Source organism: Colias eurytheme, chromosome 3 (assembly GCF_061535395.1).
Source record: "Colias eurytheme isolate Ceu_HAF_F1 chromosome 3, ilColEury1 Martin Lab GWU primary, whole genome shotgun sequence".
NCBI classification, from domain to species: Eukaryota; Metazoa; Arthropoda; class Insecta; order Lepidoptera; family Pieridae; genus Colias; species Colias eurytheme.
In genome coordinates this window covers 9,932,283-9,949,204 of record NC_142982.1, presented here as the reverse complement: position 1 = coordinate 9,949,204, position 16,922 = coordinate 9,932,283, and the positions used below count along the sequence as shown (strand labels likewise).

The following is a 16,922-nucleotide window of genomic DNA, read 5'->3' as shown; positions in this document are numbered from 1 at the left end:
ATATATTTTTTTCGGTATTGTGCTTTATGTTGTACCAGACTTTATAGAGGTTGAACATAGTCGAAATTGCCGGGTAGCGCCTTAATGTGCTGATTTATGATTCAATTTTTTATTCTTTATAAATTATTGAAATTACATAAAATAAACATCACACTGAACCTTGGATAAAATAAATGCACAAACAGAGTAACACAATTTTAGCAACCATCTGTGATTCAAATACTCCAGCAACCTTCAATATACATTTCAAAAGGCACTGCATACGTCCAAAAATGTATCAGTCAACTTAACCAAAAATTTATTATTTTGTGTTACATACTTTATTTATTCAAATAAATCAAATTCACATATTCAAAACATTTATCTTACCTGGCACAATACAAGCTGGGCAAGCCGCAAACAAGATATTTAACAAGAAGAACGGCGCCCAACACAGTACAAACGTAAAGAAGACAAGCCCGAGCACCTTGGTTGCCTTCTGTTCATTTGCAACTGCGTTCGCTGAGAGGGATCTTCCTTTTTTGCGGTTTGTTAGAAACCTGTTTGTAGTAAATAATATGAGTTTGTAGCAATTTATTATATTGTATTATTTCAAACATTTTGCTAATATTGAAGTGGTGTCTGAGTTATAAGTAAAAATAATTTTTGATATTGACTTTGTAGGCATTTTTCTAAAAATCATTAAAATATTCACAAATATTTTGGCAAGGTAATTTTATGTTGTTCGTTCGTTAAAAAAAATATTTTGTTTTTATATAATTAAAATTCATGATTTAAATACAGGAAAAATAATCTCATATTAAATAAGTCTTGTTTAGACATCAAGGGAACGATAAATCATACTTAACAATTTCTATGACATATTTAGACATTAGTGTTGATTTATAATATTACTTTACGTACATTTTCGATATTTACTTGTGTCAAAGTCTATAATTTAAATAAATACATCGACAAATAACCTACCAATAGATTTTATCAGATCATTCTATCAAAAAACTACATATACATATATAACAATTTAGTAATACATTAGTGGTAAAGTACTTATAAAACTGTTAACGTTTTACGTTTTAGAAATACAAAAACAAATCTGTGTATTTAATAATCACAACAAATACTTCAGATTTCGTGAAACTAGAACAAATAAATGAAATAAAAGCTCGTTTTTTAAAGAGCGTTTGAAAATATATTCATGAAATATTCGCAGAAATTATTTCTAAACTTATAAAAGCTGTACAGTTAGAAATATCTTTATAAAAGGCAAAGAGCTCAAAAACTTCTAATCGTTAAAAGTTTTATTTAATCATACGTATCTATAAAACGAATATGCTAAAACGTTATTCTAACTGTGAACAACTTTAACATCCTGTTGAAAGATAATTCCCCAGTTACCTGGAGACTAATTCCCACATCTCACCGTTTCAAACGTTACGCGGCAGTCCCAAAACAATAACTTGCCAACACTGACACTAGTTGAAATGTTTTGTCCCGCATAACTTTGTCCTTAGCGTAAATGTTTGTCGAATATCTCCCTGAATAGTCGCTTTGGACACAATATATACAACCAGTAGGTAAACTTCATACAACACGTTCGAAATGGCTCACGCACACAAGCGAGCGCGTTTACGAGAATCGTAAAGGTATTATCACAATTGACAGATATAAGAATACCCTTACGATTCTCGTAAACACGCTTGCTTGTGTGCGTGAGCCATTGTACGAAGTCGAACGTGTTGTATGAAGTTTCCCTACTGGTTGTATCTGTATATTGTGGTACTGGGTACGATGGATGCTTTAGGAGCCCTTTTTAAAACGTTATATAAGAAGAATATTCCACGAAAGTTTTTGATATTCTGTATGCAAGATAGATTTATTATTCAGTTTGACACGAAAATGATAGCCGCGAAGCTGTGGCGAGCTTAAACTAGTTTAGACTGCGTTATATCATTTTCACTTTTACAAAATCTCCCGTTCTATTAGGACGTTGTATTATAAACCTATGAACGTATTTTTGAATCGTCATCGTCAATTTCATGTATTGAAAATTTTACGTAAGCCCTTTCAATGGTGTTATTTTAATGATATGCTTATATATTTTAACTAAAATAGTAAAACGTTTATTTTTTTACAAAAAAGTTCATGTGAGTGGAATTGTATTTCAAATATTTTTATAAGAACACATATTTAAACGAGCAGTGGTTTTATTACATAAGCACATTTACAGAAAAGTAAATGAAAACTGTTTTCACTCTAAAATTTCTAAACATAACATATTATATAGCTCGTTAAAAATTTCCGTCCAACAATAATGTCCAAATCCAAAATGACTATTCATTAAAAGGACATTGTGCTGAACTGTGCATTATTAATTTTCAAACTTTTCTAGTGAATGTGCACTTCAGTTTCAAACAATACCACAATAGTTGAACTGCTGAGAAGTATTAAATATGATTTTGATATTTTATGTAACTTTGAATTAAATATGTTTTTCTTGTTTTAAACCTTAGATTACAAAATAAAAGACAGATGGAGCGTTGCCGAACTAAACCGAATGATTTATCGTCATTTTCAATAAAGCTATGTGTGCTGTCATTTCGCCGCTGCACTGTACGTACACGGTGCTTCTGTGTGCGTGTAATGTTACCAGATATTGAAAAATTTCCCAAATTTTTCCCCGACTACGGAAAAAAGAGGGTTATGTTTTTCGAGTTTATGTATGTATGTATAATATTTCTTTGACACGCCCTGCAGTATAAACCGTTGGACCGATTTTGAGTTGTGAGGTTTCATTGCAATCATCTGAATTATTATGTTAGTGGCGGTAGTGACGTAGGCTATATAGATAAATTAGCAGTCAAGTTTTAATTTTTATTTTAATATTATTTCGGGTTTGTTGATATATTTTTTTTTATAATATTGTAAAAAATCTTTTATTATATAAAGTACCTGCCCACTAAAGTTATATATGGACAAAATAATTGTATTAAATATTTAATTAAATAAATTACATAAAAAATGAGTGCGTGTACTAGTGTACACACGTACGAAGTGAAACTTCTTTATGACCTTATTTTTCAAAAAATAATTTGCAACTTTACAGAAATACGTCGAATCACGCGTGGTAGAGACAAGAAAAAGATGGCACGTAACGAAACGAAAAAATGTTACACTACATTTTTTTCCAACCCCGATAAAGAAGTTTCACTTAAAAAATTTTCAATATTAACTATAATAATTATATTATTTTTCAAAATATATGAATGCAAATAGTGGTAGTTTTTAGTCGAGAATACGGGACATTTTATTTTCATCATAACCATCATGGAGTTCACATAAATTAAATCGCTAGCGAAAACGACCATGGCGTTTTTAAGCTTTATAAAAGTAACAAAATAATGTATTATGCTTATTAAAATAATCTAATAATGATCATGAACCTTTAGTGCACTTTACAAATAATCACATTCACGATCGAAAAATCCAACAGCATTACCCTGAAGATCTTTTAACCGTTTTAACAATAAAAATGGCAAATTCATTTTCAAAATACTGGCAACATACGTTGAAGTTTTGTATTCCTTCGTATCTGTAAAATTATTATTTGTATAAAGAAATGAATCAGCCAAATAATCCACAGAAAACCTGTGAAACGATGCTTTATCTTTTTTTTTGTTTTCGGGAACAAATTTTACAGCGTTTTATTATCACAAGACAGCATTTTTTTACTAAAATTGCAAACCCTTTTTGACGTATTGCATGACACTATATGCGCTATAGCACTAGAGCAGCGACGTATTTGCTTTTGATTTCGTATTTTCTTTGACAAGGGCGACGGGCGGTTGTCATGCTCCATCTGTATTTTATTTTGTAATCTAAGTTTTAAACTAAATAAGTTTCTCTTTTGTTATAATAAATAATTTATGTTAAGTTCCAAAAACAATGATTTTAAATTACAAATTAAATAATGGATCTAATCACAGTACAAACGCGATGAGAAACTCTTTGATCTTGCTTGGTTGAGCATAACAGTAATTAGTGATGAACAATTATAATTATAATATGGTGTTAGACTAACTACCTAACAATTAAACTAACATTATTATTTACATCCATACATTAAAACCGGTCTAAAATTAGAACAATGAATAACATCGTATAGGAATGCACGCTATGACCTTTAAACTGCTCTGCAACAATACATTTGATACATGACAGAGAAAAAGACGTGGATTCAACCTGCCCCGTGACCGAATTTTTTCTATTCTTTAAAAATCATTTAAAGCATCTCAATGCTATAAAACTAAAATATAACAATTTCAATAATCAAACAAAAACCTGAAAACTTTACCCACGTATTAAATTCAACAACATATTTATCAAACAAAAACTTAAAAAATCAATTTTACGTACCTCAAAGTCAAAGCATTAGGCGCTGGTAGAGCGATCTTCAAGGGCTTCTTAGCGCGTCTGGTTTCAGCGGCTATACTCGCTGGAGTTTGCGTCGCCACGTCGCGGCCCTTACGAGAACCACCCGCGCCGTTACCACAACCGTTCATGTAACTCAGTTGCGGGTGGGACACACTCATACCGATTTTGTTTCTTTGTGACCTAGGAAAGAAGCAATTTTTTGACGTGACAACGTCTTATTATTCGATAAAGCCGGCTGCACGCACGAAAAAACATGACTCATGCGGCGTTACCTCGCTCTGACTCATCTGAGGCGTTCCATGTAAGACTTGAAGTGCAAGCGAGAGCGCGGAACGAGCGACAAAGAAGCACAACCAATTTTTTTCTATGACCTAGAGACTTCGTTGTAAATACTTTCAAAATGATTCTAAGTTGGGACTATATCTATTATCTAGATATTTATGAGAACCATCCGAATCCGTTCATGTATTAACTATCGCGGATGGGACACGCTCATCCGGTTCATTTTGTTTCGTTTCGAGATAAAGCAAGCAAATTACTTACTTATATAAATTTACACTTCACTATAAAATACCAACAAAACTATTACAATTAGCCATAGATTAATTTACTCAGATTTTTCTACGATTAACAATTAATAATTGTTGTGGTATATACCATGAATTTATTTGACATTTTATTTAATTTTGTTTAAAAGCTGTGGTGTTGTCTCAACATTTATGAGAGCCAACACCTTTAACCACTTGTGGAAGTAAATTCAACATGACATGCACACCGCAAAATGTTGATGTTAACCGCAAAATAATGAAATTAAATGGACCCGGATTTAATTTTTCAGTTTACACAAACCACGATAAGAATTTAAAGAGATTTATTACCGGAATGATTAAAGTTAATTTGGAGTACCTTATGAATAAAATATCTAGCAATAATTATTCTCATGTCCCTTTGAAAATGTCCCTAAGGATGCCATCATTTTGCGGCACATCCGAATGTTTTCGTGAAAGGTAAGGTAAGGTTACATTTAATTTAATTAAAGTGAGTAATCATTTACACACGCACTGTAAGAACAATAATTTCAACACGAATGTGAATTGGGTGCTCGAGAAATTAATCTGTTCTAATATATTTATGTTATAAAGAAGACATCTTCTTTATTGTTTACATGGATGGATAGGATATAACTATATACCTACTCAATGTAGTTATTCAATAAACAAGTTTAAAATCATGTTCAAATTGAAATTTAGCCATAAAATTAAGAAAAATAAAGAAATTTCATTTATATAAACAAAAATACAAAGCGAATTGCTATTTATTTTTGGTTGACAAAAAAAACATGTATTCAAATCTAATTTAATTTTACCTGGAAACAGTAGTGACCCGCCACGTCATATGCCTGGACACAGCGGGAGACAGGTCGGGGGAGCTCCTAGCGTTGGTGCGACGGACTTGCCGCTCTGTGGGCCCGTTGTCGAACGCTCCACATTGTCTATATGAGGAAAATTCGAAAAACATTTTACGATTTAGTGCCCACTTGGAAAATAATGTTATATATCATTTTACGCATAAGTTAGTTAAGATGTTCTCCCAATATTAGTTTATAAAATAAAATAGTATAAATAATATGGGGAGAACATCGCGATATTCAGTATTTGCAAGTTTTTTAATTATATGTATATTAAATGTAGGACATTTCCCTATTAATCACATTAAGCGGTTTAATTTCAAGTTTAATTTCAAGCACAATGCACAAAAGAACAATTAGGAAAATCCGTCCATCGAATCTAGGTTACCGAAATCGCCAAAACTGCTGAATTAAAACATAATTTCAAAGAGCATAATCAAGGCCTATACCTGACAAAGAGCTATAATGTTTCGCTTTACCAAAATTCCGTTGCTATTGTCCCCAAAGTAAAAAGTGACATTATAGAAGACCCCACAAAACATTGCGAAATTCGTAATATTGAAACTGTACAAGCATGGGACAAAAGAAGTCATTAGCTGGGTTAAAACTGCGAGAGTTCAAGTTGCTTTTGTTTCACGGCTTTTGTACGAACTTGCATGATGTATGATAAGTTATCCAAATCACAGCAATTTTTTATGATAAAGGATTAATTTGCCCGTCTATTGGAAATTTGGAAACAATTTATCTCTGAATTTTATGAATCTTACATATTATATTTCCAAGAGAAACTTTAAGTTATATCAATAAGCGAAAACCAATATAAACAATATATTACTTTAATATTATGATTGTAATATTTTAAAAATGAATTTCATTTTGTGACAACGAAATTCAATAACACATATTATTTATAAAAATGAGTTTCAGTGCCAATAATGTAGAATTTTCTACGCTAAATGAAATATTGCAAACGTTTAAATTTTTGGCACACGACTGAAAAGATTTAATTAAGTAACTCGAAATTTAAGGTAAATATATAAAATGAAAAATAGATAAAGCGTAACTATTAACTAAACTTCTATTATGAGTGTTAAAGCTCAGTACTTCAGTGAATTTTTAATCACATTAATATTATAAAACCTCGGTACTAATTTTTGCTGGTTATTTTCAACAAATGCTGTATAAAGAACTCATAGACAGTGTCATTTGTACTGTGTTCTCATCATTAAACTTTAGTGTTCTACTATTCTATACCATTATTTTAATTTTCAGCAAATACCATTATCGCATATCGCCGGCTGAACCGATTTCGATAATTCTTTTTTTATTATATTCCTTGAAGTACGAGGATGGTTCTAATGTAGAGAAAACGTAAATATGTACCACGGGCGAAGCCGGGGCGGACCGCTAGTAACGTATAAAATTCTACCATCTTTAAGCTTTAAGACTATTGTGGATGCTTTTGCCATAATATTATACCATATATAAATCTATCTATAATAATATGTGTTTACATCATAAAGTATAAGTAATGTATTATTATTGAATACATGATACAATCCGCAATCAAGTTCATACCATAAACCATTCACAGGAGCATAATAATAATCAAACAGAGAATAACATCAATAAGCTCTTACAAAATCACTCGTAGCAAACAATGAATGAAATTGGCTGATAGAGTAATTCCTATGAGTGTTATCGTAACTTATTGATCGTAAAACCACTAATGTATTTGTTTGTTGGAATAAACAAATAACTTAATAACACAAGCTTATTCTGTTTATTTCAATGCAGCGTTAAATCATATATACGACGTGATTTTATGAATTAGTCATACATAATTAATATAATATTAAGACTAGTTGTGCCCCACGTATATGCCCACATTCCTCTGCTCCTATTGGTCTTAGCATGATGATATTTAGCCTCTAACCTTCCCCGACATAATATGAGCTATCTAACAGTGAAAGACTGTTTCAAATCGAGTTCCGAATTCAACCAAACAAACAAACCAAACAGCGCGTTCAACCATACAAATTATACCATACTTTATTATTCATGAGTTAACAATAACTTCAGAAGTATTCATAGAGTCTTTATGAATACTCTGAAATTGTTTTTACTGTCTCAAATTATGTATTATTAATTATTATGCTTATGTATAAGATTAAAACTTCAATGAAAATAAATACTCGTCACATCCCTAAACATTATTGAAACATCGCATTTTCTACAACAAATTATTGCCAACAAAAATTGATTAGTCAATCATCATCGAGAAAAACAAATATTGTGATGTGAAACGCTTTTCACTTTATGATGTAAATACACATAAAATAAACATTAATTATAATCTCCCGCACAAGAGCTTTTACCGTGGGCTATTTTCATTTCCAATCAAATATCGAAAAACAATTTCTTTAATGTATCTGTAATTTTTCATTGATTCTAATATCTTAAAACATAAATTTACAATGGAATTATAATTTTATTAGAATTATAATCTAATTTTATTTATATAAAATCATAAACATCAAAGAATATTGACCAAGCATAATCTTTATAGACCGGGAGATACTGACACAAAATTTCGAGTCATTTGTAACAGGATGGCGGTTCTACAGGGTTCTTAGTACGCAATGACAAAAAGAAAAATGATGGTGTGAACGCTGGTACTGGCGGCTTAGTCGCGTGGGCGTTAGTCGAACTCGTCGGAAAATAGCGAAAGTCAAACGATTTGTAACAGTATGGCACTTATTTTTCCTGTAAGTTTGAGGATCAACGAATATAAATACAAAATTTCAAAGATCTAGGTGTTGGAAATCTTCACTTATATAAATTAATAATAAATTTATTTTTCAAGTATGACAGCACTTTTTCCCCCTGCTAGAAATATGGCAAATATAATAATGGTCACATTTTATCAAATACTCTCCAAAAAGCCAAATGCAATACTGGTACAAAAAGATAGGCGAAATAAAAAAATTTTGCAGATTTTCGGCGGTATGGCGACCATTTGGAATCGTCCGAAAAGTATGGCATGGCGATTTTCGTAAATGGCTGCACGACGATGGTTACCTGTGCAAAAGTTAGCTTGGTACAAATGGTTGAATAATTGTTTTTTTTTAAATCAACACATTCGCGTCGGTATGGCGGGCTGTAAGTCATACCGGAAAAGTATGGCATGACACTACCGCCTACTTCTTTTTTATGGGCTATCGGTAAATTCTAAAATTTTTGTGTTACAAATCGTTTGACTTTCGCTATTTTTCCGACGAGTTCGACTAACGCCCACGCGACTAACCCACCGGTACCAGCGTTCACACCATCATTTTTCTTTTTGTCATTGCGTACTAAGACCCCTGTAGAACCGCCATCCTGTTACAAATGACTCGAAATTTTGTGTCAGTATCTCCCGGTCTATTATATTTATGTGCTGTATTCATATTGGCGTTATAAAATAAGATATAATTCTTAAATAATGTAGAGACCATAGAGACTTATCTAATTTTTAAAAGCAAACAGTGCTTTAAAACGTACTTTATTATGAATCTATTTAAGATTAAACTTTAAACATTATAAAAACATGTTCCAAAATTATCAGCGTACACGATATTACAGAATAATACAATCAATTTTATAATATTTCACTTAAAATTGAGATCATCCATTAACTTAAAATGAGGGCTTATTTACCCGCACGTTTTTGTGTTGCGACCTGGGACAAATATTATGTTTCAATTTACTAAAAGGTATACTGAGTAAAATAATAATAATTGGGAAAATAGGACTTTTGGCTATCAAGTAAAATATGTATTTTATTTTAAGTGCCAATAAGTATATTAATTTAAACTTGAAATATATTTATTTATGTGAAGAAGACCTTTTACGTTACCTATATTTTGATAATAATATCAAGAGCTTATTTCTTGAAAGCTACTAACGAAAAAAGTTTCTTTGGCAAGGTAAGGAAGACTGATCATACATTTGCTCGATAGTCGATAAGTGAAATGTATCTATCCCGTAAAGAATAAGAAGATTATTAATGCAAATTTTATAACTCCTACGACAAAAGAAGATAATTTAAGTAACTTCATAACTCCTACGACAAAGAGCTTTTTTAATATACCAAAAGAACAACTCGTTTTGAAATAATGTCGGTTAATCTTTTTGTATTTTACGCTCATACTGGCGCTTAACACATTCCACTCTAAAAGAAAAATAAAATAATACTTCATAAAATATATTTCAATTTTCAACGTCAATGGTGAAGCTTTTGCCGGAGCAAGTGCAAAACTTTCGAGTGGCTCTCTGAAATAATTATGTGCCGTAAATAAAGATAAAAATAGTTGAAATTCCGCCGCGCGCCGAAGAACTATTATATTTGAACGATGCAAAGTTAATTACTTGACGGTATAGTTTATTTCATTAGATGAGCTACTGTATAAATGTTTAAAAAGAACGTTATAAAAATATATTTCGACACCGTGTTTCGAACAATGCTACAGCATTGTTAAAGATTTTATTAGGCCAAAGGATACAATGTGACATATACAAACAAATTTAAAATTTAATAATTAATAAGGCAAGATTTTAATATAGTACTAAGTTATATTCAGTAGTTACAACTGTTAATTTTTTGTCGGTTTAACTCATAAAAATAGAAGTATGGAGTTAACAGTTGTACTGCAACCAAAAATAGTACGTAGAACTGCGTTTTAAAAAGAACCCAAAATTGTTACTTTCGATTCTATAAAAACGGATGCATCTACTCTACTGATTGATGTACCCCTCTTGGTCTGGGATCATTTGGAAAGCTTCCAAAACATACGGTAATCAAGCCGAATGGAGATCCTATTACATAGCAAACCGATGGTATTATGTCGATCGCTCCATTGATTTTGAGATGTTTGTTACCAGGCTACGTTATAAAGAACCTTGGCAGTGAGAATACTTTATGAATATTTGAAATTACTTACATTGCCAAGGCACAAGTATAAATCTATATCTCAAGGATGATAAGTATTCAAATGGCAGGTTCTATTCTCTAAACTTTTAGCTTAGAAAATTCATCAATATTGTTATCAGATTTGTTAGTCCAAAAAATTTTAAAGCTTTCATCATTGTTAAATTTTTTTTTAATAAGGCATTTTTATATTATTATACTTAACTCCTAAATTCTTATCTATACTAATATTATAAGGCTGAAGAGTTTGTTATTTATTTATTTATTATCATCACTCTAAAACCAACAGAAGCGGAGGCACGCGGGTGAAACCGCGAAGCGCAGCTAGTAAGAGAATATAATATTTCAAGATACTCACTCACTTTCAAGTAAATAACCTCGATAAGTCTATTATGACGTAATGGTTCAGATGATTAGTTACAACCGTTATTGAGAGACATAGGTTATTACATCGAGTACCAGCGTAATGACGTGTGACTTGCAGGATCCCCTTTTAGCGGTATTACCCTTGAGCCTATTTGATGCGGGTGAGCTTTATTTTCTTATATTTTGACTTAATGTTCTTTTGGTACGTTAATATAACATAAATAATGGTAATGATTAATATTACAAGGTAATATGAGAAAAAATAGGCCTCTATAACAATTAGAAAGGCGTTAAAGACTTGGGAGATGGGAGAGACTATATGAAAATAACGAAAGCCAAAGAGATATAACAAATTGAAATAATCATAATGAGTGATGTGGTTGTTTGTGATATACATGGATTATTGTGTGAATTTCATATCATACAGTAAATAAAAAAGGCTTGTTATTATTTCTAAGATGTCTTATGTTATACACGCCCATCTACTGCCCAATGGAACATGCCCAATTACTACTACAATCACAACTACAATCTTTACAACACAATTACGAAGCAACCTTGTAGAAACTTTTTCACTGATATATTATTTTATGATTTTCGGTAGACTTTTTATATGATTTTCAATGGATGTTTTAACTATATCTGTAAAATTACAAATATCTTCCACAGCACTCAACAGCCCAGCAATATAACAAAAATATACAATGATTTTGTGGTGTGCATTAACAATAATACATTAGTATAAATCATTATTCGAACACAATATTAAAACAAATGTATTGATTTATTGCAATCATAAAACATGTTTTATGCTTATAACACTCGTGTAGGTCGCGTTATAACAAATGAAATTTCATACAACTTATACATGAGTTACGTACAAAATATGTAAATTATTTGGCATTGAAAATGATTGCATGAATCTCTAACTACGAATATAAAGGAGCATAAAGCATAATTCATGATAGATTTGGATTGAATCCGAGTCTTTTATCAATGTTTGGGAAGGAGTTACGAGGAAAGTTGGTTTGTAATAAAAATAAGCTCAAGTATATCCGAAACTAAGCGCATAAACTGGCCGAAAGAGTTTGTGAAAATATTTATCCAGTTTTACTAATCTAACTATGTAAATGCTTATAGATAATATTTCACGCAAAACTTTTTAATTGATCTCTTCATCAACTATAATTTAATAAATAGCAACTGCTAGTGTAAGTGACTCTTGGAAAGTTAGGTTAGCCAAAACTAGTATAGTATTTATATTACCCGTGGCAAAAACATTCTTATAATAACAATGGATTGTTGAGATATTCGAGTCGAAGTCGATCCGATTGGAGGTTTTAGGATGTTATCGGTTTATTCCAGTTTGATAATAATCGTGCAAGTAATATAATGTTATTTTTATTATTCAGAAAGAAACATTTAGCCACATAAGATTATTGTCTTAATACTTTTATCAGCTTTTAGTACGTAATTTTCCTTGCAATGGCAACATTAACGTAGCGATAATATTAGACTCTCTTTTTCGTATACCATTTTAGAACATTTTTATACTAAACTCTAGAGGTAAGTTCTCAATTGTTCCAGAATTGTCAGCGATTTAACCATTAGTTCGGGTTACATTTCCCATTCAATACATTGGAAGTACAGTTATAATGTGAAGCACTAAATGAAATAGCTAGGTACCCGTTTTCCTCTGGGATTTTGAAACTGTATAGATAGTTAGCAAGCGATATTAACGTTTGAATGTTCCTATTGCATTAATGTGTTCATTTTAATGGTGTTTTGTTTTCATAATAATTGCTTGAAATATACAATCAAATAGTTAATTATTATTTAAATTAGTTTTTAATGAGAATATATGAGAAATGATGATATTTTACGCTTGAAAAATATAATGTTTCTCGATTCTATTCGCATGTTATATTGACAGTAAAGGAGCAGAATGGAGAAAGGTCATTAAAATGGAATCAATCTTGCTTGCTTCGGTTATATATCTTTTAGAAAGACTTTTGTTACATCCATTACGGTTATTTTATTGCATGCAATAATTGCACTACCATCCATAATATAATGAAACTAAGTTTCTTAATACACATGATAAGAAACAGATATTTATTTTTATTGGATACATGTGAGTTAGTTTAACATTATATTTATTTTTATTTTTTATCCACTTGAACCTAAGTTGTCCGAAGTAACTACTCGGTCGGTGGTTGATGGTTTTTATATTTTCAAGAAATATAAGACAAAACATGAAATACTATCACCTATTTTATCATCAAAAGATCTCTTTTTACAAAAGCAAATTATTTTTAAAATTTTAATAGATTTCTTTTCTTACCTTCTTTGCGTGCCTCCAGGTACAGGAGTAGCAGCAAGCCTCGCCTGTCTCTTCAGCAGTTGCACAGTCAACGCAAAAGATGCCACCATAGTTAACATTGGGATATAGAACGCCACCAATGAACCGAATATCCAGAACAATCTATTGTTTATCACGCATAGCTCTGGGGTTGGCATTATGTTCTGTTTGTTGATCAGACCTAGAAGAAATGGTTTGGTTAAATTCAGAAATGTCAGCTAGATAAAATATGTAAATAATGTACTGATTAGATTTTGACCTAATGGGCACTCTTCACAATACGTTGGGCGAGTAGAAGCAATCACGATAGTTTAGATGGCTTAATATAATAATTATGTCTATGATCGTCCGACATAGATGTTTTTTTTTATTCATAATCGCCATAAACGCAGCAATCACCGACGATCATTTGTTGGTACAACGCTACCGCTATGATTAATAGCAATTTCCTTTCGTCAAATAAATGTTAATTGGAGGTAAATTTTGTAAATTAATATTATAAGGGTTCGAACAATAGCTAATTATTAAAAATTAACATAGAACAGCAAAATTTTTCGAAATGTATAAAATTATTAGGGTACACGAAGTCTTTGCAATATAGCGATAATCTAATAAAAATTTAATAACAAGCTTTTACTCCTGAAATAGAAATTCTAAAGCTAATTGTTACGAATTGTGCAGTAATTTAATTCTTTGGAGCATTTTCTTATTACAATATATTTTTTTAATAATGTTTATGAATAAGTAGGATATTATAAGCGTACAAATATCAATGTTTTGTTAAATATTTAATATAATTTTATACCCTCAATATCTATATTTAATTGAAAAATACGAAATGGAATTTCAACAATGTTCATCTCACCAAATTAGTAAGACTTTAATAAAAAACCGTTATCCGAAATCGCTCATCTAATCAAATAATCTTTGAACATCGGACGCATCAGATTCCAATCAGCAAGTCAAAGTTTAAATTACGCACAATAAAGCCTCGATCGTTGTAGCCTACAAAGAGGGATTAACTGAATTCTCTCTTTGACGCATTTTTTCACCCTCACGTACATGATTATTACGTTCAGAACAATTTCACTTGGACCCCCGCCATTTATTATGCCGTACGCGTTCGTCAAAGAATATTTTGATGTTTTCTCTTCGCATTCAAATGGGAAATTACATACTTAGGAATATTCACTTCGCGGCGAGATTGAGAGCGCCCTATATGTAGTGCCGATGGAAGAGCCCTTAATGGGCACTTTTGAAAAATATGTGTAATATATTTTGTTTATGGATGTCTTTTGAATGTCAGGGGTGCTACTACTAGATACAATTAAATATTTTCATGAAATAGATTAATATTATTTTCATAGCCAAGAATTTTTTAGAATGAACGCAACGTAAATATACGTAATACACTTAAGATTTAATTATAATTTAATACGACGACGACAATAATTTTAAACTTTGCCTGTCACTAGTTCAAAATAATCGGTACCTATTATTACATTTACAAAAAAAATTGTGACTGCTTTTTTATGTGACGAAATATTATCAGAAAAACGTTTACAAAAAAATATAGTAGGTATGTAAGTTGTCCTTTTATTTATTCGATAATATAAAGTTATATCTCACGTTTGAGCAGTTTTGCCCTTGTTATACCGTATTTTTCATAGGTATGTAACGAGGTTTCGAGATTTGTTATTACATGGAAAATCGCCGAATGCCGACAACTTTTAGGAGGTTATGAGTGAAATGATTCATAAAATAGGGCACAATTCGATTTTGGATCACAACCTTCTAACCTTGTTCGTATGAATCGCTTGAGTTATAAAAATATCAAAAGCTTTGAAGCGTGAGGGTAACTTCAATTATACGTAATGTGAAAACGATTATTTGCTGTAAAAAGGTGATGAGGGTGACAGGCTGTTCAATAATGTGTTACAATTCACGTTAAAAAAGTGTGTTGTGTTATTTCTATTATTGTAACATCAATGAGTACGTTTGTGCTGTTATATCAAAAATAATTTATGTAAATGCTTTTGAAACGAGGTAAGTACAATTTATAATAATCTATTGATTTGCAAAAGTAAGTCGTATGTATGTATGTTTAATATAAATGGATATGATATGATATGACTCAATACTTTAAATATGCCTTGGTAAAAAAATTAAAAAAAAACAGCAGTGAGAAAATATACAGAAAATAATATAATTACAGGAAGTGGAGGGCATCCAATTGCTTGTAAGTTGTAACTGAGAGACAACTAAATTAGTGAAAAACATTAGAAACTAAAATAAACGTATCATGTAACTATTAGCTACAGTGTACACCTGCCACAAAATGAGCGGAAATATCTACTGTAAAAATGACTGATTTATAAATAGGAAAATCTTGTAAATTTTTATAAAGAACACACAATTCAGCGAACACATTTTCTTTTGGAGATCGTAAAGATAGTTTGTTCTTAGATTTTGAAAAGACTGTAACATTATTTACGTATAGAGAAGCTTCGACAGCTTTTTGACAGGATATAAAGATGTCTCGAAAGAGCATAAAGTTCGTTACATGCATCGTATAATTTACTACAAATAAAATAGTTATTTCCATAAATAAATTAATAATTATTTTATGAGAATTGATTAAAAATTATCAACAGATAAATAATCAACTAATAAGACAAATAATCGTTTTTAATCAATATTTCAGAATTGCTTTCAAAAAAACTAAAGTTTACAAAATATATGACATAAACCAATCACTATCATCATCATCTTAATATATATATAAATCTCGTGTCACAATGTTTGTCCTCAAAGGACTCCTAAACCACTTAACCGATTATAATAAAATTCGCACACCATGTTCATTTCGATCCAACTTGAGAGTTAAGATAGTTTAAACATGTAGGTACAACGGGCGAAGCCGGGGCGGACCACTAGTTATTATATAAATAAACATTTACTTAAATAGTCAACTACATTGTTCCTGTTTACAAGTAAAACGAATGATAATAAACGTTTGCTCAATTAAAATTTCTAGAATAAGAAGTTGGGAATGCTACCTATGGAGCATTTCCAACGAGTCTTCAAAGTGTTTCATAATGAGAATATAAATTTTAGTTACATTCCTTCATAGTGCTCCTACATGGTAAAATGCCCCAAGCGACTTATTTAACAAAATATATATCATATACGAAATAAATCATATTATGACACATTGTTATGAAATAAAAAATATTCTAATATTTACAAGCTTTTAATATCTATGAAATGTTTTTTTTTTTCTAAAATACATGAACATAATATTAGGTTTTATAACGACTGCTATTGACGCAAATATTTATGAAATTAAAAAAATAAAAAAATATTCTAAACGCTAACTTTTAAAC

General features: G+C 30.8%; 1 protein-coding gene across 1 annotated transcript in view; it reads right to left on the bottom strand.

Annotated features, from left to right (window-relative positions):
* Positions 1–16,922, bottom strand: part of 5-HT2A (5-hydroxytryptamine receptor 2A) — a 36,469-nt gene that overhangs the window by 7,386 nt on the left and 12,161 nt on the right. Inside the window, exons 4-7 of the mRNA XM_090120055.1 lie at positions 13,519–13,717; positions 5,798–5,923; positions 4,414–4,611; positions 370–539 (exon numbers count right to left, since the gene is read on the bottom strand). Of these exons, the coding sequence (XP_089976181.1) occupies positions 370–539; positions 4,414–4,611; positions 5,798–5,923; positions 13,519–13,717 (693 nt within the window). The remainder of the gene's footprint in view (positions 1–369; positions 540–4,413; positions 4,612–5,797; positions 5,924–13,518; positions 13,718–16,922) is intronic.